The 26,929-nt window shown below is 42.8% G+C and overlaps 1 protein-coding gene across 6 annotated transcripts in view; it reads left to right on the top strand.

Annotated features, from left to right (window-relative positions):
* fat3a (FAT atypical cadherin 3a) overlaps positions 1 to 26,929 on the top strand; it is a 311,463-nt gene that overhangs the window by 157,251 nt on the left and 127,283 nt on the right. For all 6 annotated transcript variants that reach the window (XM_061925528.1, XM_061925526.1, XM_061925527.1 and 3 more), the window contains exons 3-5: positions 19,322 to 19,645; positions 23,231 to 23,292; positions 24,917 to 25,231. In XM_061925528.1, coding sequence (XP_061781512.1) covers positions 19,322 to 19,645; positions 23,231 to 23,292; positions 24,917 to 25,231 — 701 coding nt within the window. The remainder of the gene's footprint in view (positions 1 to 19,321; positions 19,646 to 23,230; positions 23,293 to 24,916; positions 25,232 to 26,929) is intronic.

The raw sequence follows: 26,929 nt of genomic DNA, 5'->3' as shown, positions 1-26,929 counted from the left end.
TCTTCAGTCGTAAACTGCGAGATAACGAGCGGAAGTACAGTGTATTTGACCGAGAGTTGTTGGCACTGTATCTTGCAACACACCATTTTTGTTTTCTGTTGGAAGGTTAGTCCTTCACGGCTTTTGTTGACCACAAACCCCTGACGTTTTCCATGTCAAAGGTCACAGAGCCTTGGTCAGCCCGTCAGCAGCGTCACTTGTCGGCCATCTCTGAGTTCACTACGGACATTCAGCATGTGGCCGGTAAGGCCAACCCTGTGGCTGACTGTCTCTCACGCGTACTCGTGTGTCCCGTGCAGCTCGGTTTAGATTTTTCAGGAATGGCCGCTGACCAGCCCGACGACCCCGACATCCGTGCACTCAAAACTGAGGTTACGGCGCTCGTGTTCGAGGAGGTGGTGGTTCAGGAAGGCGGTCCCGCCCTCCTCTGCGATGTTTCCATTGGCCGCCCTCGGCCGGTTGTCCCGGTAGGCGGTGCCGGGTTTTTGACGCAATACACTCCCTGTTGCACCCTGGCGTTCGGGCTTCCGTCAAGTTGGTTGGTGCCAAGTTTGTTTGGCCTGGCCTTAGGAAGGATGTTAGGCAGTGGGCAGCCACATGCGTGGCATGTCAGCGCGCCAAGGTCCACCAGCACACTAAGACGGCCCTCGAACCATTTCCGATTCCGGTCAGGCGGTTTGACCACGTGCACGTGGATTTAGTTGGCCCCCTCCCTCCATCGCAGGGTTATACGCACTTGCTCACGATGGTAGATCGTACCACCAGATGGCCAGAAGCAGTTCCTCTTTCCTCCACTGCCTCTGTAGACGTTGCTCGCGCATTTCTGTCAGCCTGGGTTGCTGACGGGGGAACAGGCGGCGCATGAGAAGGAGGACACTTCCACCGACCACAGCGGCGACGAGCACGGCGGTGGCCATGGAAGTGTTACATGAAAGTCTTATGACCTATGGAGGTATGTGTGCGATGACGTTATCTGTTGTTACAAAATTAACCCGGAAGTACACCGTTAAACCAAAAAAAAAAAAAAAAGACTTGCGCGCGTATTTTAATACACAGTTAAGGCACTTTCGTATTCTTAACAGAACAAATAAGCTAAAAACAACCAAATAAACCACTGACTTCCGAATTATAATAATATTAGCCCCCGTGATAGCAACAAGCTAACTGGCTACTTCCTCTTTACAACAGAGCGGGACGGCGCCTAATAACACGATGCTGCCTCCTATTGACGGATTTAGGTACTGAACACTCACAAAGCGAAGTACAGGACTAATTATGTACTTAAGTAAAAGTAACAATGATTAACCCTCAGGGGACAAAAGGTGACTTTTTTTTGTCCTTTCAGTCAATTTTTGCTGTATTTTGGGACGTCATTTTTTTTTGAGATTTTTCCAAAGATATATATATAGATATATATATATATATATATATATATATATATATATATATTTATATGTCTTAATTAGATTATCCAAAAAAATAGTGCTCAATACCGTGATAGAGCGTAATATATATATGTGTGGAAAAAAATCACAAGACAAGATGGCGGCGCCCTGATGGCAGCGGCTTGCAGACGCTCTTGGAAGTGTAGAGCGATTTGGCAAAAATACCCGTCAATTCTGTCTATTTCATGGCTGGCTCACAGCGTGGACACTTCGTGATCAGATACGACCGACAGACGATTCTGGATGTGGATAGATCGGGCCGTTATAGGCTGAAAGATGCGTGTACTTTCGACCTCCTCGCTAGCATGGGGATTCTTCGCTGGCTACATCCAGCGGCCTCCGAAGCAGCGGAGTTAAGTGCCAGCGGGGACCGTCAACGGAAGACACGTAAGCGGTATGAGCGGAAGCAGAAGCGGGGATGCCGAGCGGGGCTAACAACAAAGCGAAAGGCTAATCCTCAAAGAAGCGCTAGTCCGGGTGAGAAGTTTGTTAAAATAGAACTAGCCAGCGCCAGGCTGGATAATACCTGCACACATAGCAACTATTTTAGAACAATACACAACTCAAAAAATGTTTTTTCTGTGTCAGAAGTAGACATGCACTCTACTGAGGTGGCAAGTTATGATGCGTTCGGTTTATCACAACATCAAGCAAACAATCGGAAAATTCCCGTCATATCAATTCCTAGATATGGTCGAAATTATTTAAAGTGCACTACACATAATAAACACAACATTATTAATATTGCTACTACGGATAATTTCAACAAAAACTCCTCAAAACAGCCCACTACCTATAATATGGGCTTCTTAAACATAAGATCATTATCTTCCAAAACGTTATTAGTTAATGAGGTCATTAGAGACAATAATCTTGACGTCATTGGTCTCGCCGAGACCTGGCTCAAACCAGACGATTTCTTTGCGCTGGGTGAGGCGTCTCCTCCTGGCTATGCGGGAGCGCATATTGCCCGTCCCATTAAAAGGGGTGGGGGAGTTGCACTCATACACAATAAAAACTTTAATCTTACCCCGAACCTAAATAATAAATATAACTCGTTTGAGGTGCTTACTATGAGGTTTGTCACACCGCTGCCTCTCCACCTGGCTGTTATCTACCGCCCCCCAGGACCCAATTCGGACTTCATCAGTGAATTTTCAGAGTTCGTTGCTGATTTAGTGACGCACGCCGACAATATAATCATAATGGGGGACTTTAATATCCATATGAATACCCCATCGGACCCTCAGTGCATGGCGCTCCAGACTATAATTGATAGCTGTGGTCTTTCACAAATAATAAATGAACCTACGCATCGCAACGGTAATACGATAGATCTAGTGCTGGTCAGGGGTGTCACCACCTCCAGAGTTACGATACTCCCGTATACTAAAGTAATGTCCGATCATTACCTTATAAAATTTGAAGTCCTGACTCATTGTCAACAAACTAATAATAATAACTACTATAGCAGCCGCAACATTAATGCTGCCACAACGATGACTCTTGCTGGCCTACTGCCTTCGGTAATGGCACCATTCCCAAATTATGTCGGCTCTATTGATAACCTCACTAACAACTTTAACGACGCCCTGCGCAACACCATTGATAGTATAGCACCGCTAAAGCTTAAAAGAGCCCCTAAAAGGTGCACCCCATGGTTCACAGAAGAAACTAGAGCCCATAAATTATCATGTAGAAAGCTGGAACGCAAATGGCGCGCTACTAAACTTGAGGTTTTCCATCAAGCATGGAGTGATAGTTTAATAACTTATAAACACATGCTTACCCTAGCTAAAGCTAAATATTACTCAAATCTCATCCACCTCAACAAAAATGATCCGAAATTTTTGTTTAGTACAGTAGCATCGCTAACCCAACAAGGGACTTCTCCCAGTAGCTCCACCCACTCAGCAGATGATTTTATGAATTTCTTTAATAAGAAAATTGAACTCATTAGAAAGGAGATTAAAGACAATGCATCGCAGCTACAACTGGGTTCTATTAATACAGATACGACTGTATCTACGAAGGATACCGCCCTCCAAAATAGTTTCTCTCTCTTTGATGAAATAACATTAGAGGAATTGTTAAGATGTGTCAATGGGACAAAACAAACAACATGTTTACTTGACCCATTTCCTGGGAAACTTATTAAGGAGCTTTTTGTATTATTAGGTCCATCAGTGCTAAATATTATAAACTTATCACTTTCCTCTGGCACTGTTCCACTAGCATTCAAAAAAGCGGTTATTCATCCTTTGCTCAAAAGACCTAACCTCGATCCTGACCTCATGGTAAACTACCGGCCGGTGTCCCACCTTCCGTTTATCTCGAAAATCCTCGAAAAAATTGTCGCACAGCAGCTAAATGAACACTTAGTGTCTAACAATCTCTGTGAACCTTTTCAATCCGGTTTCAGGGCAAATCACTCTACGGAGACAGCCCTCTCAAAAATGACTAATGATCTACTGCTAACGATGGATTCTGATGCGTCATCTATGTTGCTGCTTCTTGATCTTAGCGCTGCTTTCGATACCGTCGATCATAACATTTTATTAGAGCGTATCAAAACACGTATTGGTATGTCAGACTTAGCCTTGTCGTGGTTTAACTCTTATCTTACTGACAGGATGCAGTGCGTCTCCCATAACAATGTGACCTGTTAAGGTAACGTGCGGAGTCCCCCAAGGTTCGGTTCTTGGCCCTGCACTCTTTAGTATTTACATGTTGCCGCTAGGCGACATCATACGCAAATACGGTGTTAGCTTTCATTGTTATGCTGATGACACCCAACTCTACATGCCCCTAAAGCTGACCAACACGCCGGATTGTAGTCAGCTGGAGGCGTGTCTTAATGAAATTAAACAATGGATGTCCGCTAACTTCTTGCAACTCAACACTAACGGAAATGCTGATTATCGGTCCTGCTAAACACCGACATTTATTTGATAATACCACCTTAACATTTGACAACCAAACAATTACACAAAGCGACTCAGTAAAGAATCTGGGTATTATCTTCGACCCAACTCTCTCCTTTGAGTCACACATTAAGAGTGTTACTAAAACGGCCTTCTTTCATCTCCGTAATATCGCAAAAATTCGTTCCATTTTGTCCACTAGCGACGCTGAGATCATTATTCATGCGTTCGTTACGTCTCGTCTTGATTACTGTAACGTATTATTTTCGGGTCTCCTTATGTCTAGCATTAAAAGATTACAATTGGTACAAAATGCGGCTGCTAGACTTTTGACAAGAACAAGAAAGTTTGATCATGTTACGCCTATACTGGCTCACCTGCACTGGCTTCCTGTGCACTTAAGATGCGACTTCAAGGTTTTACTACTTACGTATAAAATACTACACGGTCTAGCTCCAGCCTATCTTGCCGATTGTATTGTACCATATGTCCCGGCAAGAAATCTGCGTTCAAAGAACTGCGGCTTATTAGTGATTCCCAGAGCCCAAAAAAAGTCTGCGGGCTGCAGAGCGTTTTCTATTCGGGCTCCAGCACTATGGAATGCCCTCCCGGTAACAGTTAGAGATGCTACCTCAGTAGAAACATTTAAGTCCCATCTCAAAACTCATTTGTATACTCTAGCCTTTGAATAGCCCCCCTTTTTTTAGACCAGTTGAACTGCCGTTTCTTTTCTTTTCTCCTCTGCTCCCCCCTATCCCTTGTGGAAGAGGAGACACACAGATCCGGTGGCCATGGATGGGGTGCTGGCTGTCCGGGGTCGGGACCCGGGGTGGACCGCTCGCCTGCATATCGGTTGGGAACATCTCTGCGCTGCTGACCCGTCTCCGCTCGGGATGGTTTCCTGCTGACCCCACTGTGGACTGGACTCTTACTGTTATGCTGGATCCACTATGGACTGGACTCTCACAATATTATGTTAGACCCACTCGACATCCATTGCATTCGGTCTCCCTAGAGAGGGGGGGGGGGGGGGGGGGGGGTTACCCACATATGCGGTCCTCTCCAAGGTTTCTCATAGTCATTCACATCGACGTCCCATTGGGGTGAGTTTTTCCTTGCCCTTATGTGGGCTGTACCGAGGATGTCGTTGTGGCTTGTGCAGCCCTTTGAGACACTTGTGATTTAGGGCTATATAAATAAACATTGATTGATTGATTGATTTTGGCACGCCGTCCGATATCACCTCGGACAGGGAATCCCAGTTTGTGTCGGAGCTTTGGTCAGCGTTGGCGCAGTCCTTGGGTGTGCAGGTGCACCGTACTACAGCCTACCACCCCCAAGCTAACGGCTTATGTGAACGTTTTCACCGGTCGCTTAAGGCAGCATTGCGTGCGGCGCTGGTTGATAGCAATTGGGTTGACCGTTTACCTTGGGTTATGCTTGGGTTGCGCTCAGCCCCTAAAGAGGATCTCGCAGCGGCCCCCGCTGAATTGGTGTTCGGTCAGCCACTTTGCGTTCCAGGGGGATTTTTACCCGAGGATTGCACCCCGCGACCTTTTCCCTTTTTGTCGAGGGGGTCCTTGGCTCCTGACCACTGTTTCCCTAAGTCGTTTGTGCCGTCGGAGCTTAAGTCTGCCTGTTTTGTCTTTGTTCGTCACGACGCCCACCATTCACCCCTCCAACCCCCTTACGATGGTTCATTTAGAGTGCTGGAACGCGGTCCTAAAAACTTTGTGCTGGATATGGGCGGGCGCAGGGAATGCGTTTCTCTGGACAGGCTTAAACCGGCGCATTGTGTTGCAGGTGAAGAAATACTTCTTATATAAGAAGCGGAGTTCTCTACAGTGACATTTTTTCAATCAGTTTGGAAAATGCAGTTTCTCAGAAAATTGTATTCACATTTTAACTTTTAATAATGTAAATACCTCACAGATTGACGTTTATCTTTGCTGGCTTCATCTTTTCTGCGTGATGACAGCTTATCAAGTAGCTTTAGTGTGCAGCCGGTGCTTTCACTCACAAAAGTGGCCCAAAAAATTACACTTACCAAGTTTTTGTTTGATACAGTCACGCGTCACGGTATTATTGATAAGATTTTGAAACCGCAGTATCTACATTACTGTTACATACCTTTAAATATGTTACAAGCAAATTGCTTGACAACACTGATAAACAACAATCAACATCAATGTCCATCAAACACATACTTACACCGGCACAAGTAAGTCAGATACCTTATAGGTAACGATATGAACATTTTATATGACGGTTATTGTGACAAATAATATTACGGTTATCATCATTATCATGGTATTGTTTAATATATTCAATAAGTACTTATATAAACTAGAATATTCAAACCAAGTTTTGTTTACTAAAACGTTAATTGTTATATAGTTTGATCCTCTAGTGCAAATACAATGTAAAAACAATGGCACCAAACCAAATGAAATTCCAGTTCAGCACATTTGAGACACGTGTGCAAGTGTTCCTTGTGTAGATATGGGGACAGGAATAGGTGGGGGTTTTTGAGTTCTGAGATTGGTATCCATTGCTACAGAGCACCACCGAAGTTAAGCCGTCTAACAGCTTCAAAAATGAAGCTGCTCCTTAGTATTGTGGTTCTACTCCGAATGCTCTGCAGCCTCCTGCCCGAGGAGAGGGGATCAAAGAGAAGATGTGCAGGATGGGTGGGATCCTTGGTGATGCAGAAAGCCTCTTTCTGTATTTCCTGATGAAAATATATGTGGTGGTGGTAAGGCCGCGACCCGAAGGGATTAAGCGGTAGAAAATGGGTGGATGGGGTAAGGCTGCTCCCCACGGTTTTCTGAACAGCTTTCACCACCCTCTGCATTGCGTTCCTCTCCTCCACCCATAGCACCACATTGTTATGTGGTGCTAAGGGTGCGCTCCACCAGTGGCAATTGCTCTATGACTGTACTTTTGTGTTTGCATTTCTTTGACTAAATATGCGCTAAAATGCGTTGTCTGGGCCTGCAGCTTTGCGGGGATTGATCCTTTACAGGGTCTTCCTCACATCTGCTGGGGTTATGGTGATGGGTGTGTCATCAGACGGTGGTATGAGTCTGGTACCAAGGTTGTTGTTGCTGGGGTCATCTGGGTGGGCGTAAAACTGGTTGAGGGCATCTGGCAGGGAGATGTCAATTGGGCTTGTGCACCCTGGGTATTGTAGCTAGTAATGCACTTGATGCCTTTCCACATGTTTGGAGGGTCATTGGAGGTAAAGTGACCCTCTATTTTGCAAAGGAGGCATTAGGCCTCTTGATGCTTGCATCGACATCTCTTCTTGCTGCCCTGAGTGGTGATGATTTGCCTGCTCTGAAGACAGCACTGTAGCCTTCAGAAATGCTCTCACCTTTGCATTCATTCATTCTGGTTTAGGTAGACAATGATTTGGTTGGTGGTGGAGACATCATCAGCCCACTTTAAGATAAAACTTACTAGGTCTTAGAGCGCAAAGCCTGCATCACTGGGCCACACAATGACACTCCTCACTAGCCACGTTTTTATGGACAAAAGTTTTTTAATCTGATCATCATTTGGATTACAATGTTTCTGTGTACATGGACCCTGAAAAAAAAGATCTGATCATAACGTGCATTTTCGTGCATCACAACTTAAATCTGAATACTGTACTTTAACATGCGTAGCACCATACCATAAACGGAAAGAAGTGTTGTTGTTTGTGCTATGGCGCCATCTTTCGGACGAGTTTGCTCACTGCATATGCAAAAAATCAGTGACTTTCCCTGTAAACAAACATTACTTTTTGCATTTCCTCTATCACGGTAAATTTTCCTTCCGTTTTCTACTTTTCGTTTTTTATAGTCTTGTTTTTAGAGAAACAAACTCAACAGTATTTAACACTACTTGTGTACCGTATTTTCCGGACTATAAGGCGCACTTAAAATCCTTTTTTTTCCTCAAAACTCGACAATGCCCCTAATAACCTGGTACGCCTAATGTACGGAATAATTCTGGTTTTGCTCACCGACCTCGAAGCAATTTTATTTGGTTCATGCTGTAATGATAACTGTGACCAATAGTTGGCAGTCAAACATAAGCGATACATGGTAAGAGGTATGATGGCAATATCACTCAAGTAAACAACACCAACATTTTATATGTTCCATTGAAAATATAGAACATTACACACAGCGCTCAAAAATCTATCAAAATGTTTTAGTATGACTTTGGTAAGCAATGAAGCCGCTCCGGTTGGTGGATTGTCGGCACATTAAACATACGAGTATTATTATGGTGTTAGGTAAGACATATTATTAAGGTTAAGGTAAGACATACAGGTAAAATCCAGTAAATTAGAATATTTTGAAAAACTTGATTTATTTCAGTAATTGCATTCAAAAGGTGTAACTTGTACATTATATTTATTCATTGCACACAGACTGATGCATTCAAATGTTTATTTCATTTAATTTTGATGATTTGAAGTGGCAACAAATGAAAATCCAAAACTCCGTGTGTCACAAAATTAGAATATTACTTAAGGCTAATACAAAAAAGGGATTTTTAGAAATGTTGGCCAACTGAAAAGTATGAAAATGAAAAATATGAGCATGTACAATACTCAATACTTGGTTGGAGCTCCTTTTGCCTCAATTACTGTGTTAATGCGGCGTGGCATGGAGTCGATGAGTTTCTGGCACTGCTCAGGTGTTATGAGAGCCCAGGTTGCTCTGATAGTGGCCTTCAACTCTTCTGCGTTTTTGGGTCTGGCATTCTGCATCTTCCTTTTCACAATACCCCACAGATTTTCTATGGGGCTAAGGTCAGGGGAGTTGGCGGGCCAATTTAGAACAGAAATACCATTGTCCGTAAACCAGGCACGGGTAGATTTTGCGCTGTGTGCAGGCGCCAAGTCCTGTTGGAACTTGAAATCTCCATCTCCATAGAGCAGGTCAGCAGCAGGAAGCATGAAGTGCTCTAAAACTTGCTGGTAGACGGCTGCGTTGACCCTGGATCTCAGGAAACAGAGTGGACCGACACCAGCAGATGACATGGCACCCCAAACCATCACTGATGGTGGAAACTTTACACTAGACTTCAGGCAACGTGGATCCTGTGCCTCTCCTGTCTTCCTCCAGACTCTGGGACCTCGATTTCCAAAGGAAATGCAAACCAAACCAACCCATGTCATCTGCTGGTGTCGGTCCACTCTGTTTCCTGAGATCCAGGGTCAACGCAGCCGTCTACCAGCAAGTTTTAGAGCACTTCAGAAAGTCGTCAACCATCCGCAATCCACCCGATCTAACATTTGATCAGAACCGCATCCGCCTGCACCCGCCCGTTGTTATATATCTAATATAGACGATGCAAGGCATTAGTGAGGTTATAAAGCTTTTGCCTGTTAAAGAAAGGAGACTGATCCAATGCAGAACAGACATTCGTGTGCCACGCTGTCACGACCCAGACGCACACCAGTGCGCAATCATATGGGAGCCGCGCTGAGCGCACCTCCAAGCGCGTCTCGCTGCCGGCGAAAATGGATGGCAGCGATCCATTTTCAGGGCTAGTTGATTCGGCAGGTGGGTTGTTACACACTCCTTAGCGGGTTCCAACTTCCATGGCCACCGTCCTAGCTGCTGTCTATATCAACCAGGGTGAACCCCACCCCTTTCGTGAGCGCACTGCGCGCGGAGTGACCCCTGTTACGCGCCCCCGGCAACAGGGGTGGCGGGCAGGTAAGCTGCGCGGGCGGAGCGCGCGGAGTGACCCCTGTTACGAGCCCCCGGCCACGAGGGTGGCGGGCAGGTAAGCTGCTTACCTGCTGCGCGTGACGCCGGCCGCGGCGAAGGCGGACGAGGCGGGGTGTCGGTGCGGTGGGCGCGGTGGTGACCCTGGACGTGCGTCGGGCCCTTCTCGCGGATCGCCTCAGCTACGGCTCCCGGTGGGGCCCTCTCGGGGAAAGGTGCCTCGGTCCCGGACCCCGGCGAGGCGTCCCTTCTCCGCTCCGTAAAAGTGTCCATCTCTTTTTTTTTTTTCTTCTGTTGTGGCATATGCTGCAGGTGCCTGCTCGTTTTTCGTATGTGGGTAACAACATTTAACTATGTATATATATTTCCGAATTGGTTTAACTGCCACCCGCCTGAATCTATTTAAAATCTAATTTTTTTCTATTTCAACCACCCGACCCGACCCGCGGATAAAATCTAATTTTTTTTAATTTCATCCGCCCGATCCGCGGATAATCCGCGGTTGTGCCCGCAAACCGCGCATCTCTTCTACCCACAAAACGGCACATCCGAAAGCGACTGTCAGAAAGCGACTTGAAGATGATCTGTAAAACATAATCTATGCAACATTTGGACCAAAGAACCACCATTACATGTTATGTAGACCACAAGGACGTATTTTCAATTTATAAAAAATAAAAATAATTATATGACTCCTTTATTAATGTGCCCTATAATCCAGTGCGCCTTTTATTTGAAAAAATATCGAAAATAGACCATTCATCGGCAGCGCGCCTCACAACTCTATGGTACGGAAAATACAGTACATGTTGAATGGGGGGAGACAGCAGCAAGACAATCGCTTCATTCTGAGACTTTTAAATTTAGTCCCCGCTCCACCACCAAAGTATGACTGACATCAAAGACATGCGCAGTAAGGATCATTTCAACCCGAATTTCGGAAGATATGTTTTTATGCACTACAATCTGAATGACTATCGGCAATAATCACCCATCTTTATCAAAATAAAATTTTGATCCAAACGTGTGATTAGGTCAGAATATTTCAAATGGCGTGTTTACATGGAGCGTTTTTATCCCTGTTAGGCTTTCAATCCGATTAAAAGTGTATGTGCACATAGTTAATGTGTGTCTGAACTGTTTCACCTGAGGATTGTAGTCTGGGGCCAATAGAGATGTGGTCGGAGGAGCCAAGATGAGCTCGGTATGCTCCATGTATGTTCACGTACATCCTGTTACAAACCCCGTTTCCATATGAGTTGGGAAATTCTTTGTCACGTGTTGCTGGCATCAAATTCTAAAGTTAATGATTATTTGCAAAAAAAAAAAACGTTTATCAGTTTGAACATCAAATATGTTGTCTTTGTAGCATATTCAACTGAATATTGGTTGAAAATCCATCCATCCATCCATTTCCTACCGCTTATTCCCTTTGGGGTCGCGGGGGGCGCTGGAGCCTATCTCAGCTACAATCGGGCGGAAGGCGGGGTACACCCTGGACAAGTCGCCACCTCATCGCAGGGCCAACACAGATAGACAGACCACATTCACACTCACATCCACACACTAGGGCCAATTTAGTGTTGCCAATCAACTTATCCCCAGGTGCATGTCTTTGGAGGTGGGAGGAAGCCGGAGTACCCGGAGGAAACCCACGCAGTCACGGGGAGAACATGCAAACTCCACACAGAAAGATCCCGAGCCCGGGATTGAACCCAAGACTACTCAGGACCTTCGTATTGTGAGGCAGATGCACTAACCCCTCTGCCACCGTGAAGCCCTTGGTTGAAAATGATTTGCAAATCATTGTATTCTGTTTATATTTACATCTAACACAATTTCCCAACTCATATGGAAACGGGGTTTGTACACCAAGGAACAGTTGTTAGCGACACCAGTTGTTAGCATCCAGCTAACGGACCAGGCGCTAACTAACCAGATCTCGGAGGAGCTAAAAAGGACTAATGGAGAATCTCGTGGCTGTCGAGGGAAAGGGAGAAGTTCGAGAAAGAAGAGGGCTGAAGCGAGGAGGGAGAGAAGGAGATACAAACCATATATTCCTTCCGTCGTCATGGGTAACGTGCGGTCTCTGGCAAATAAGATGGATGAGTTGTCGGTGCTTGCCGGTAGTCAGAAAGAATATCGTGAGTGTAGCCTAATGTGTTTTACTGAGACGTGGCTGCACGTTGATGTTCCGGATAGTAACGTCTCTATAAACGGGTTTCAAACGGTGCGCGCTGACCAGGACCGAACCAACGGCAAGCGGAAAGGAGGAGGGCTTGCTTTGTTTATTGATAAGAAATATTGTCATCCCGGTCATATCACAATAAAAAAGCGCCACTGTGACCCGAATATAGAGATGTTAGCTGTAGGACTCCGACCATATTATTTGCCCAGGGAGATTCCGCATGTTATCATGATAGCAATATACATCCCCCCCCCTCTGCTAACGCTGCAGATGCGAGTGACGTCATCCACAGCTCGATAGCCAGACTCCAAACCAAGCACCCGAAAGCTCTCATCCTCATCTGGGGGGAGAGCTTTCATATTACTATGGACAAATCACTACCCAACTTCACTCAGTATGTCAGCTGCCACACCAGAGGAAATAAGATCCTGGACATGCTGTATCAAGGATGCATATAGCCCCATATCACTACTAGAGCTGGGCCGGTCAGACCACAACCTTGTTTACCTCAACCCCTGTTATGTGCCTCTGGTTAAAAGACAGCCTGTGACCAAAAAACAGTGAGAAGGTTGTCAGAGGTGGTCCAAGAGACACTACAGGGTTGTTTTGAGGTAACTGACTGGCAGGTGCTCATGGAGCCTCATAGAGAGGACATTGACGGGCTCACGGAGTGCATCACAGACTATATCAACTTCTGTGTTGACTCAAATGTCCCATCAAGGACGGTCACCTGCTACCCAAACAACAAGCCATGGGTGACCAAGGACATCAAAGCCCTACTGAATGAGAAGAAGAGGGCATTCAATGCTGGTAATAGGGAGGAGGTGAAAAGAGTTCAGGGGCTGCTGAAGACCAAACTCAGGGAGGCCAAGGAGAACTACAGGAGGAAGCTGGATGGGAAGCTGCAGGACAACAACATGAAGGCGGTTTGGAGAGGTATGCAGACCATCACCGGCCTCAAACCGTCGGGGGGTAGGGGGCTGGACGGAGACAAAGAGAGGGCCAATGAGCTAAACCAGTTCTTTAACAGGTTTGACACAGTGGCTCCGACAAGCTCCTGCCCCCACACCTCCGAGACATGCCAGTCGGCCCCCTGACAACGTCAGCGAACCGATCCACCTGCGCCCCCTCCTCACAGCTCCCCAACTCCAATTACTACTTCCCCCCACTTAAAACCTCACCCTCAGTTTGACGACTCCCCCTCCTCCAATCACCTGAGACCCCCCCAGTGTGTCTGTCTGCAGAACAGGTGAATGCACAGCTAAAGAAGTTACAAACAGGCAAGGCCGCGGGTCCTGACGGTGTGAGCCCCAGGGTGCTCAAAGCCTACGCGTCACAGCTGTGTGGTGTGCTTCAGCACATCTTCAATATGAGCCTTAGGCTGCAGAAAGTCCCCACACTGTGGAAAACCTTATGCATGGTCCCCATCCCCAAGTGCACGCGACCCAGCACGTCGAAGGACTACAGGTCGGTGGCTCTAACCTCCCATATCATGAATACCATGGAGAGGTTGGTCCTGGAACAACTCCGCCCGACGATCAAGCCCCACCTGGACCCACTCCAGTTCGCCTACTAGCCCCGACTGGGAGTGGAGGACGCAGTCATCTACCTGCTGAACCGAGCCCACACCCACTTAGACAAGCCTGCGAGCAGTGTGAGGGTCATGTTTTTTGACTTCTACAGTGCGTTCGATACCATACGGCCTGGGCTACAGGGTGTGAAGTTACACCCTTGGTGTCCTGGGTTGTTGATTACCTGACTGGTAGTGGTATGGGGCTATATGCATCCTTGATGTTGATTACCTGACTGACAGACCACAGTACGTGTGACTGCAGGACTGTGTGTCTGACAGACTGGTCAGCAACACCGGGGCCCCGCAGGGCACAGTCCTCTCCCCCTTCCTCTTCACCATCTATACCACCGAGTCCTGCCACCTTCAGAAGTTTTCTGATGACTCTGCGGTAGTGGGGTGTATTGAGGATGGTGATGATGAGGAATACAGGGCACTGGTGGAGGACTTTTGTCACATGGTGTGGAGAGAACCTCCTCCAGCTCAATGTGACGAAGAACAAGGAGCTGGTTGTGGACCTGGGAAGGAGGAGGAGTACTCCGGCGACCACTGTTTCCATCAGGGGGGTCGATGTGGACATGGTTGAGGATTATAAATACCTCAGAGTACACATCGACAACAAGCTGAATGGGTCAAAACATGCTGAGGCACTCTACAGGAAAAATCCTTCAACGTCTGTACAAAGATGATGAAGATGTTCTAGGAGTCGGTGGTGGTGGGCGCCTTCTTGTACGCCGTGGCCTGCTGGGACAGTGGACTGAGAGCGAGGGACGCAAACAGGCTGGACAAGCTGGTAAAGAAGGCCAGTAACGTGGTGGGAGTGGAGCTAGACTCTCTGGCGGTGGTGTCAGAGAGGAGAAGTCTAGCAAAGCTCCTAGCCATTATGGACAACACCTCCCACCCACTACACTTGGACCTGGCGGAGAGAATGAGCACGTTCAGTGGAAGGCTCAGACTCCCAAAATGCAACACGGAACGACACAGGAGGTCCTTCATACCGACAGCCATCAGACAGTATAATGCATATTTTCCTAATTGACTGATTTTTGTAAAATATATTTACATTATTCACATGTGAATAATTCTGTATAGCAGAGGTGTGGACTCGAGTCACATGACTTGGACTGGAGTCACACTCGAGTCATGAATTTGATGACTTAAGACTTGACTTGACAAAATGTAAAGAGACTTGCAACTCGACTTGGACTTTAACATCAATGACCTGTGACTTCACTTGGACTTGAGCCTTTTGACTTGACATGACTTGCTACTTTCCCCAGAACCCAACGATTAAAAAGTTATTCAGGAGCGCTCCGTATCTTCCATTATGTACGTGTGTGTGTCTGTCAGCGTGTGTGCTGCCTTTCAGCGTGTGCGCTGCCTGTCAGTTCAATAGCCAATCAAATTAGATCCACGTTGTTTTCGTCCCACAGCATTCATCCAATGAAATTGCAGAACAACCAACAAAGAATAGCTCTCAAACAACGCGCCAGTGAGGAAAAATGACGGCAAAGATAGTTTTGTTCGGGTATTAAAACTACGACTTGGTCAAGAAAAAACAAATTGCAACAACTTCCAACTTCGTTCGACATTTGAAGATGCCCACAGAACGGTACGTTTTGGATGTAAGCTAACGTTTATTGGCTAAGTAACGTAACTTTTATTTGCTGTGTAGTTAAATCAGTGAGGCTGTAAACTCACTGCTAACGTTATAACCATAGACATCTTATAAGTAGAAGCAGCATCGAGCGCTACTGCCTACTGGAGCTGACAAGACGCGGGGCCGCCATCTTGGAGTGGTGATCCGCTCCACTCAGTGCAATTCATTTGGCAGGAGCAATGAACTGTCAGCGCATTTACTTCATCTTACCTCACTGAATACCACTGATTTTCACGCGTTTTTTTGTCATACGTGTAGCTATGATAAAGGACACATGTTTTGGCGTGTTTTATTATTCATAGTTTGCTTAACAGTAATATAATATTCTTATATACTATAAGTGACCAGATGTCCGAGATCAAAACTGGGAATATAATCCCAGAGAAGGGGGAAAAAAATGGTCAGCTATTTTTAAATTGAAGAAACAATATGATTAGGTTATATAAACATGCGTATATTCTACATAAACAATGTATGAATACATTAGATATCTATATATCTTAGGGACCTATAGACTGTATCTCTGTTGCGGCAGCAGCAGAGAGTTTATTCTGTCTTGACACTTTGTATTGATATATTGTATTACATTCTTCCCTTAAATGATCATGTCTACAGTGATTGTTTTATATGTATGTTTTATGTATGTCGCTTTGGATAAAAGCGTCTGCCAAATACTTAAACATAAACATACATAAACACCTGAAAGTCTTTATATCAGCTAAAACAACCAATTTGTTTCACTGGATTCAGAATAAAACCAAATTCTGTTTTACCCAACAATGTTAGTATTTGAATATTGTTACTTGAAGACTTATTTCTGGTTACAATTATACTGTTAAGAAAGTATTGTCTTATACTTTGCCTAAAATGAGAACACATCATAATCAGTGGCGGCTGGTGAATTTTGTTTTAGGTGGGGCTGAAAGTTTGTAAACCTAACCCCTGTAGGAGGGTCATCCTCCCCCAGAAGATTTCTTTGTGATTTTCACATACAAATATTGAAGATCTTTGCTCCTTCTCAACTCTGTGGTAATATTCTTTTCACAAAATACAACCAATAGTACGTTAACTAGTGGCCGAGTGGTTAGAGTGTCCGCCCTGAGATCGGTAGGTTATGAGTTCAAACCCCGGCCGAGTCATGCCAAAGACTATAAACATGGGACCCATTACCTCCCTGCTTGGCACTCAGCATCAAGGGTTGGAATTGGGGGTTAAATCACCAAAAATGATTCCCGGGCGCGGCACCGTTGCTGCCCACTGCTCCCCTCACCTCCCAGGGGGTGAACAAGGGGATGGGTCAAATGCAGAGGACACATTTGACCACACCTAGTGTGTGTGTGACAATCATTGGTACTTTAACTTAATGTTAAATCTTACTTGTGAAAAGTAATCCCCCGATTCCTATTTTCAACATTCCGCTCATTTGACCAGGAAAACGCTGAACATCTTTGTTTTCTATATGTCAACTGTCAGTTTAGGCTGCTCGCCGGCTCTTCATCACCACTTCAAGATGGCGGCCAAATTGCTCACGTCACAGCAGCCAATGCTGCGTCTACTTATAAGATGTCTATGGTTATAACGTCATTGCAAACACAGCAATCTGTTGCGTCCACTGCAGTTCGCTACCTTATTCATACTTTTTGTCAAGTGATTTTTTTTAAGCAGGGTTGCATGAGGTACCTACACATAACGTTACGTTAGTCAATGTATCACACACAGTAACGTAACGTTAGACGGCGGTCAGCAGCACCGCGTATTTTAGCCACCTACAAAAAGACAAACATAGTCAAAAAAGGTCAGTTAAAATGTATACTATATTAAGAATATGTGTACATATTGCATAGGGCTCTGACATCTAAAAAGTACAAATCTGTAATCGTTATGTTTTTCATGTGTACGCACACATAAACACACATACAGTATAAGATGAGATCAATGAGATAAGGTAAGAACAGGATAGAATTTGCTGTGGAACTAGTTACAATGCAATATGCCATGGAAATACAATGTTAACACCTTTGTGCAAATAAGTACAGTTGCACTTGTTTTTTCAAATGTGTTTATTCTGTAAAAGAATGAGTTAAATGTTTAAAATGACTGGTTAATAGTGCTATTATGAAGTGCAATGTCAGCACTATTTTTTTTCCTGCAATTTCAAATGCACTTGTTTTAATGAATAAATACAGCGTTTTAAAAGCATACACAATCTATGTAAATATATTAGTCTGTGGTTAAAAGGACTTGAAAGGACTCGAAACTCAAAATGCAGGACTTGGGACTTGACTTGAGATTTTCCAGTCTTGACTTTGGACTTGACTCGAGACTTGCCTGTCTTGACTCGGGACTTGACTCGAGACTTGAGGGCAAAGACATGAGACTTACTTTTGACTTGCAAAACAATGACTTGGTCCCACCTCTGCTTTATAGTATTTATTGTCTATTGTGAGCGAACTGTGGTACTGAATTTCCCCCAGGGATCAATAAAGTACTTTCTATACTATTCTATTCTATTCTATATCCTTTTAAATGGTTACTTGCATTAATATTATATATTATGATTACACTACATTATAAACACTGTATAGTTTTTTATCAATTATTTCTTCAGTTTAAGAGCATGATACCACTAGGCCACCTACTCAGTGGCCTAGTGGTTAGAGTGTCCGCCCTGAGATCGGTAGGTTGTGAGTTCAAACCCCGGCCGAGTCATACCAAAGACTATAAAAATGGGACCCATTACCTCCCTGCTTGGCACTCAGCATCAAGGGTTGGAATTGGGGGTTAAATCACCAAAAATGATTCCCGGGCGCGGCACCGCTGCTGCCCACTGCTCCCCTCACCTCCCAGGGGGTGATCAAGGGGATGGGTCAAATGCAGAGGACAAATTTCACCACACTTAGTGTGTGTGTGACAATCATTGGGACTTTTGACTTTGACTTTATGATGTACACAAACACACTGAGTATGTCTGAATAAAGCCAAATAAAAGTGCATTATTGCAGATTGTTCTATTGTGCGGCACCTTGAGACAAGAATATGTTGATTGACAGTCTAAAGTTAATATGTCTTCCTTCACTCGTATCTTTCGTAGTTTTATGCATTTATATGTATAAAAAATAAAAATTGGACTTCATTTTTTTCTCAAAAGCGTGCAGCCCTAGTGTCTGATAGTTTTAAGTGTTTAAAGTCCCCTGCAGCCACAGAGGATGCCTCTGGGTGCTTAATTTGCAGCGAGCTAATGATTTGTAGCTCCTGCAGCGCCTTGCTAGCATTAGCTTGGCATTTGTTCCTGGCGGGATGTACACAATGGTCACAAACACGGCTGTGAACTTGCGAGCCAGATAATGTGGCAGGCATTTAACGGTCAAATGCTTTAATTACTTAGAGCAGTAGCTTCCTATTAGTCCACTGTCTGTAGACTAACATTTGTTGACATAAACAATCGCCACATTTTTACCCTGATCTGAGGTCTCAGTTGCTTAGAAAAGCTGTAGTAAATTTTAAAAGCTAATCTCATCTCCCATGAAACATGGTCTCAGGTTTAATAAGTAAATGTTTTTTTATCTGGGAAGAAACATTGGCTAGTCAAAGTGATCAGTGGTCTTCTATCCTTTTAGTTGAGTTAGTCAGTGGATTTGATCTCGGCATCAGGGTTTAGTAAATCAAAGACTGGTCTTAATGCAGAACTCCTTAACTGTTTTTGCATATTCCGCCTCAAAAAATGAATGCATATCAAGTCACATTTTTCAGTTTCTTTGTACACCGTGTTAATTTTGCAATATGTGTCTTCCTCCAACAGGAGTGATCTATACGACCGACATGCTCGATCGTGAAACCAAAAACTGCTATTGGCTGACAGTGTATGCCAGTGACCACGGTGTGGTTCCCCAGTTTGCCACTATTGAAGTGTTCATCCAAGTAGAGGATGTAAACGACAATGCTCCCTTGACATCTGAACCGCTGTATCGACCATCAATACCAGAGAACTCTCCTCGTGATGTTTCTGTGATCCAGATTCAAGCCCAGGATCCTGACTCTCCACTACCCTCATCTACTGATAGGCTCAACTTCCGTGTCATCAGTGGAAACCCACAAAATTTCTTCACGATCAACACTCGAACTGGTTAGTAGTTGTTTCTTAACCTTTGCCTTTTGTTGCTTTTGTAAAATACAACATTTGACAGTACAGTCTTTTTCCTAGGTTGACAACATTGAAAGGGGTTTGGGGGGCGGTGGCACAAACATGCTCAGTGTAGTTAACTGAAAATGTGATAGCTCCTTTACAGTTACAATTGTTGCGCATATTTGTGTAAGTGTGTGTGTCTGTCATTCACAATTCCTATGCAACACAAGAACACATATGTTTTTTTTAATGCATTTTAATTTGTAATATACGGCAAATATGAGATGACTAAAAATACAGCTAATGGGAGTCATTTATTTATCCATACAGCTCTAAAAACCCCGCTAACAATTCTCCATTTACCTGCATATTGACCAAGTATTTATCGATGTTGTTATTGTAAACTTCTTTAAGCGGTGCTGTGATCACAGAGAGCTAACTAGCTTATGCAACATACTGAAACAGTAAGCTCCTGCATCGCCTCTGAGTTGGTAAAAGTTCATTATAAATTATAAATCATGCCTGTCACTTGTGTAATAGACAGTTGTTGCCATTAACTAAGAAGCTGGTCAACATTGACATTCAACTTAGACCCGAAGATCGCAAGAAAGTCACAAAAAGACGTTTGTTTGAGCTTGACGTTTTTTGTTTTTTTTTACCTGCGTGAAGATTATTAATTCTCCATCTAAACGGGAATATTTAAACATCCCATCAGTTGGCATCCCAATGAGTAGGGATGATGTTTGATAAGAAATTATCGAGTTCGAGCCTATTATCGAATCCTCTTATCGAACCGATTCCTTATCGATTCTCTTATTGAGTCCAGATAGGTTGTTGTATATGGAAAAAAAACACACAATATTTGGTTTAACAAAAGCTCACTTTTATTATATAAGAAAAATAAAAATAAAAAAAATATTGACTGTTACCCCCCTAAAAAATAAAATAAAATAAAATAAATATTGACTGTTGTTACCCAAAGTATATTAAGTGGGATTTTTCAGAAAAACAAATATATACAGTAACACAAAAACAACCTGTCTCTGTGATCACTATAGGTGTATAAATAATAATATAGGGTTAAATAAAATCAGTCCCTTGGGCACAAAACTTAAAATAATACAGCTCTCCAAAAAGTGCACTTCTGCTGCTATTTGACATAACTGTTTGTTATGATGCTTTGACATTTTTGCACTTTATTTCTTTATTGAAAGAAAATTCTATGAAGAGAAAAGTTGTTTGCAAATGTGGTTACAATGCTAAAAAAATGAAAAGTTAAAGCTAAAAAAAGAAATACACTTTATTGAGTTAACATTATTTCTTTATAGGGGGAAAGATGTGATGTTATGAGCTAGGCTAGGGAATATAACAACTACACTACCCAGCATGCAACGGGAGTGACGAGCATGCACGGTAGCCCCGAAAAGTGTTGTTGCATGTCGCCACCCGGCAGCTAAGAATGAGGTTATGAGCACGCTGTGAAAGTAAACGTCAAGAACTCAGCCAACACGCCTCGTCTGCATTATTTATAATTAGACAGACAACACATATACAGTGTGATTTTGTTTTGTTTACAAGGAAAGAAAAATAAAAGTCAAAAAAGGGAGATCATGTCATATATGTTGTATATATATGTATGTGCTGCGGTTGCTTTAAGAACGTTGCGACAGCTGCCGTAAAGGAGGTGCGTTGCTAGCCTGGTTGCTATGTTTCCGGTTGGTCGTAAAAGTGTTCGTCATGTGTTTGTACCCTGCTCAAATCTCCCAGTAAAGTTATTCATTGGATTATACCTTTTGTTTTGAACTTTATTACACCTTGGAGCGCTTTTTCCGGTCCATTGTTTTTCCTGCTTTCCCTATCTGCGCCTAATGACTGAGCTACGTGACGTAAATTCTTGTGATGTCTCACGGGGCATTTTTGGTCGGGACGGGATTCGTTCCGAAGGATTCGAATAAAGAACCAACTCTTTTTCTTTACTATAGTGGTCTCAATAACGGGTACCGGTTCTCAAAAAGGGATTTGAGTCCGAGGACTCGGTTCTTTTCTTATCGAACAACCGGGAAAACCGGTTTCGAGTATCATCACTACCAATGAGAGCAGATATTCTACAGTAAGTGATGGTTTTATCATGTTCATAGTTTGTATTTCTTGTTTAGCACTTAGCAATACTGCTACTTGCTGGATCTGCTTACCACAAAGCTTCCAAAACTTGAATCCCATCCTCCATATATTCAGGCTAAACATATAAGGTTCTGTATCATCGCTTGTCCCAAAGTAGTAGTTGGTGGCTCTCCTTAAGTCTGCAATGGTTAGCAGTAGTCGTAGTTGTTGAAGGAAATAGCGATTGTTGTGATGCGTCTGTGAAATTAATGCACTACCGTATATTTAAAATGTCCAAAATACATAAATATTACATGTTATTATGAATGCACCTGTTACTACATTACATATATACTTACAGCATGTATATAAAATGTTGATGGACATTTTTTTGTTATTTAGAGCATTTTATAGGCGAACAGAGCGAATCACATTACTTCCATTGTTAGCCAGCTCGTATTTTCTGTATATTACGAATTAAAATGCATAAAAAAAGAAAGACCTTTATGTTATTGTCTCACATAAGGATTGTGAATGATAGATGATGGACAACATTTAAAAAAGAGCGTAGTTACCTTTTAGACCAGTGGTTCTTAACCTTGTTGGAGGTACCGAACCCCACCAGTTTCATATGTGCATTCACTTCTTTTGTGAAAAATAGAATGTTTTTTTATTAATTTAATCTTACTTTATAAATATTAATCATGAAATTATGTTTTTGTAGTAAAGAAATACTAATACAGATATATTTTACAAACAGAAAGTTACAGGAATGTACAAATGATCCCATGTTTACATCTTATTGTGCAACATGTAGGTAAATGTTTTAGTGGGAACTAAATGTGATATCTGAAAGGGGTACAAATTATTTCTAATGCAGGAATTGTAAGTGGGCCAAAACACTTATATTATAAAATAATCTCATGGAAATGACTGTTGTTATTTGATTATAATAATAAAACATTTGTCGTGTTATTTAGTCAGGTTTGGGACAGGTGTGCTGCTGGTTTGGCCACAGTGCATGTGCACGTCTGACGTCGCTCACATGTGCTCCACTGAATACTCAAGAAGTTTTTGGAGGGAACATTGTTTGGGGGTATCCATAATACGCCGATAGGGAGAAGTTTTTATTTACATGATGAGTCGGGTGTGCCTTGACCTCAGCGGCGGAGGCTCCGCCGAACTCCTGAGGCTGACTCACCGAACCCCTCGGGTTCGATTGAACCAAGGTTAAGAACCACTGTTTTAGACAGTTAATATATCATGTCGAGAGAACTAAAATTGTCCTAACTAAAATGCTGTCTACTGATTCGAAGATGTTTATCCTAAATCTTTACCAGCTGAGCTCACCAAAAGTTTCACTTTAATTAGAAGACATTTGGAGGAAAGCACATAGTATGTTACACCCAAGTATTACTTTCATTTAACTTGCCTGTGCGTGTGTGTGGTTTCTAAATCATATGTCTCTCCTGTTTTTTGTAACAGGTCTGATCACAACAACCTCCAGGAAATTGGACCGTGAACAACAAACGGAACACGTTTTAGAGGTGATGAATTTAGTTTTTAAAGTTATAACGCCAACACACCATTGAGCACATCCGATATCTGGCTAACGATGTCATAAATACAGCGTCCGATCTGAATGAGTAGTGTGTCATTCGAAATCTTACAGCCAATAGAAACTAAATTCTGCCTACAAATTTTGAAGTAGCCTAACGGTTAAACTGAAGTTAACCTGTAAGAGTTCACAAGAATATGTCATTACAGAATATTAAACATGGGGCATGTTTACTTAATAGGTATAAGATTGGGAAAGTGTCATTGTTTCTGGTTGGATTCATCTATTTGTAACACCAAACTAACATAACAACAGGGTATTCATTCATATGAAAGAGTGGTATGAACAGATATAAGCAACGGTAAAACCAGATCAATAATCATCTGAGAAGAAGCACATTAAAATGTAAATTATTGAATGACAAGGCGCTTCATATAATATGTTACCCAAAACGTATTCCTGGCAACATCAGGCTCTGTCACTGATTCAAATATTAAAATAAATATTCCTCCATCGCTTACGGTGGCTCTGTGGCGGACGTCATTAATACTTGCAGTGCAAAGCAGAACCTCTCGAGTTCAAACCCTGGTTGTGGTTGAAAATGTGGTATGTATTTTGAATGTATGTATTAATGATGTTGAAATGGTTTAATATGCTAAACTTCAGGATATTAATAAAAAAGTGGACTGCTACAAAATCATGCTGATTATCAAAGATGTTAGATGAGTGATAGATAGTTATAGCTCAATTAAAGATTTTGTTATTCTGGAAATTATATGTTTTGCTCACGGTAATATAATTTATATGGTGCTGGGATACCCATGATTTCAGCCTTTCAAAATTCCTCTTGGACAACCAATTTTTGACCTCGGTATTGTCAAGTCTTAGTTACGGCCCTGCTAGCAGCTAATTGTGCATCTCCAAAAACAGTGTGGAGCCGTTCCCCCAAGTGAAAAATAATCACCTCCATTGTGACAAATAAACTGCACTTCTTCGTATCACAAGTCTCATTATAAAGTATTAGGACAAAGCTAAACATGTTACACAACAAAGAGCAAGCAGGAGCTAGCTAAGCTAGCCGCCAAACTAGCTTGAAACAGAAGAAATAAGTAGTGCTTGGTAAAGTTTAAGAAGTAGAGATAGAACTGTGTTTCAGCATAAAGTTAGCAGCTATCAGCAGAACATTACTAATTAGATTAGTAAGAGAGGATAATATAACAGCCACTGTTGCTGTGTCAGTATTGTCGCAGTCGAAGTGTACGACAGAGGGCGGGTCAATCCATACATTGGTGGTGTTGCCAAGGGTAGCAGTATACGATTAATACTGCTGTGATTCGATTGATATTTGTATTTTCTTAAAATAATTTTTTTGATTTTGTTCATGTTTATAAATTCACACAGGAGGACTTTGAGAGCAAAAAGGATTATTATTAAGCATTTAATCTAATGCTAATTGATGTCTGATATAAGGACTTTAAGTAATTGTTCAGTCTGGCTTCGAGTTACACCAACAAACTCTGTGACAGCTCATAGAGCGATCAAGTCCTGGACTGAAATATGTTTTCCTTAAGCACTTTTGCTATAAAACATGATGTTCTGTCTTGCATTTTTAGGTATTGATCTCTGATGGTGGTATCAGTCCAAGACAGAGTACAGTGTGGGTAATGGTCCAGGTCCTAGATGAAAATGACAACAAGCCAACGTTTCCAGAGAAGGTCTACCAGGTCAAACTACCAGAGAGAGGGAGGAGAAAAAAGGTTGAGCCTTTATATCGTGTCTTTGCCTATGACCGTGATGATGGACCCAACAGCGACCTTTCCTATAGCATTGTGGATGGTAATGAGGATGGCAAGTTTTTTATTGACACAAAAACTGCAGTGGTGTCTTCCCGCAAGGCCTTCACTGCTGGGAGCTACGATATCTTGACGGTACGTAACTTCTCTTAATGCTAAACACCTGATTCATTGTCATTTTTGATTTCTCGCATTATTTCTTTTAACTATTGTTTGCATTAATTTGGCAGATGTGGATATTCTCATTCATTCAGTTCATTGTATTTTTAAGGAGTTTAGTAGATTGCAACTGAACTGTTCAGTTTGTCTTAGAAAATCTTTTGCCTTTCATCTACGCAGGCTTAATGAGTTTATGCTCACAGACTTAGATTGATCAAATCTGGTCTGACCATTTTTTACCTAATTGCACACACATTTTAATTTTGGCTGTTTCTACATTTGTGAGTGTTGTATTGCACAATCAAAGGTCATTGAGTTGGAGGTAGGAGGCTAAATTTTCTTGCTAAATGGTACTGATGTATCCTGCAAAATATTTTAATCATCAGATTTCCATGCAAAATGTCAGCTGAAATATGCATTTGCCATTTGAATATGATGCAAGCTCTCTTAATCACCTGGGACATTTTTTTGTTTAGTGCAAACTAAGGGTGTCCCGATTCAATATTGATATTGGATATCAGTCCGATACAATGTAAGTATAAAAACAAGTATCGGATTATATCGACTTGCATTCTGATTATACTGTTAGCGCCAGGAAGGATGAGGTCACCTACTTAGGTTCCATTCTAGAGGCTAATATTTCCTGTGATAAAATGGCAACCAAGGTATTCAAAAAGGTCAACCAACTAACGAGATTTCTCTATGAATCTTCTCTCTGGTCAACAAAAGTACCATGAAGATTCTGGCGGGAACTCTCGTTCAACCGTTTTTCGATTACGCATGCACCTCCTGGTACCCTAGCACCTCCAAAACCCTCAAATCTAGACTCCAAACATCCCAGAACAAGCTAGTCAGATTACTTCTAGACCTCCACCCCAGATAACACCTCACTCCTACCCACTTCTCCAAAGTGGGCTGGCTGAGGGTGGAGGACAGAGTAAAACAACTTGCACTGAGCCTTGTCTATAAAATCCGCTACACCTCCCTGATACCGAAGTACATGTCAAACTAAAATAAATAAATGACCGCCATAACCACAACACCAGGGGGAGCTCCACTAACCACGTTAAACCCAGATTCCGATCTAACAAAGGTCTTAACTCATTCTCTTTCTATGCCACATCAATGTGGAATGCACTCCCAACAGGTGTAAAAGAAAGGGCATCTCTATCCTCCTTCAAAACCGCACTAAAAGAACACCTCCAGGCAACTTCAACCCTAAACTAACACCCTCACTTCCTTATCATACCTCCTCGGATTGTAAATAATCAAATGTAAACAATCAAATGAAGTCACTTTTTCTTATAATTTCTAATGTCTCTCTCTGTGTCCAATACTTGCTGTACATATGTACCAAGTCAGACCTACACTGTTCCAATGTAATTTTCTCTGATGATGCAATTGTTGATGACTGAAGTGTTGATTCCAACCAAACTTAAACCCCCTCCCCCCTCCATATCCAAAATACCCCAGATTGTAAATAATGTAAATAATTCAATTTATATACTGTGATGATTATCTTGTGTGATGACTGTATTATGAAAATAGTATATAAAATAGTATATATCTGTATCATGAATCCCCGACTACCCCGACTTAAACGAGTTGAAAAATTTATTCGGGTGTTACCATTTAGTGGTCAATTGTACGGAATATGTACTTCACTGTGCAATC

The sequence above is a fragment of the Nerophis lumbriciformis genome, linkage group LG30, assembly GCF_033978685.3.
Source record: "Nerophis lumbriciformis linkage group LG30, RoL_Nlum_v2.1, whole genome shotgun sequence".
Taxonomy (NCBI): domain Eukaryota; kingdom Metazoa; phylum Chordata; class Actinopteri; order Syngnathiformes; family Syngnathidae; genus Nerophis; species Nerophis lumbriciformis.
This window is presented reverse-complemented; position numbering and strand designations above follow the sequence as displayed.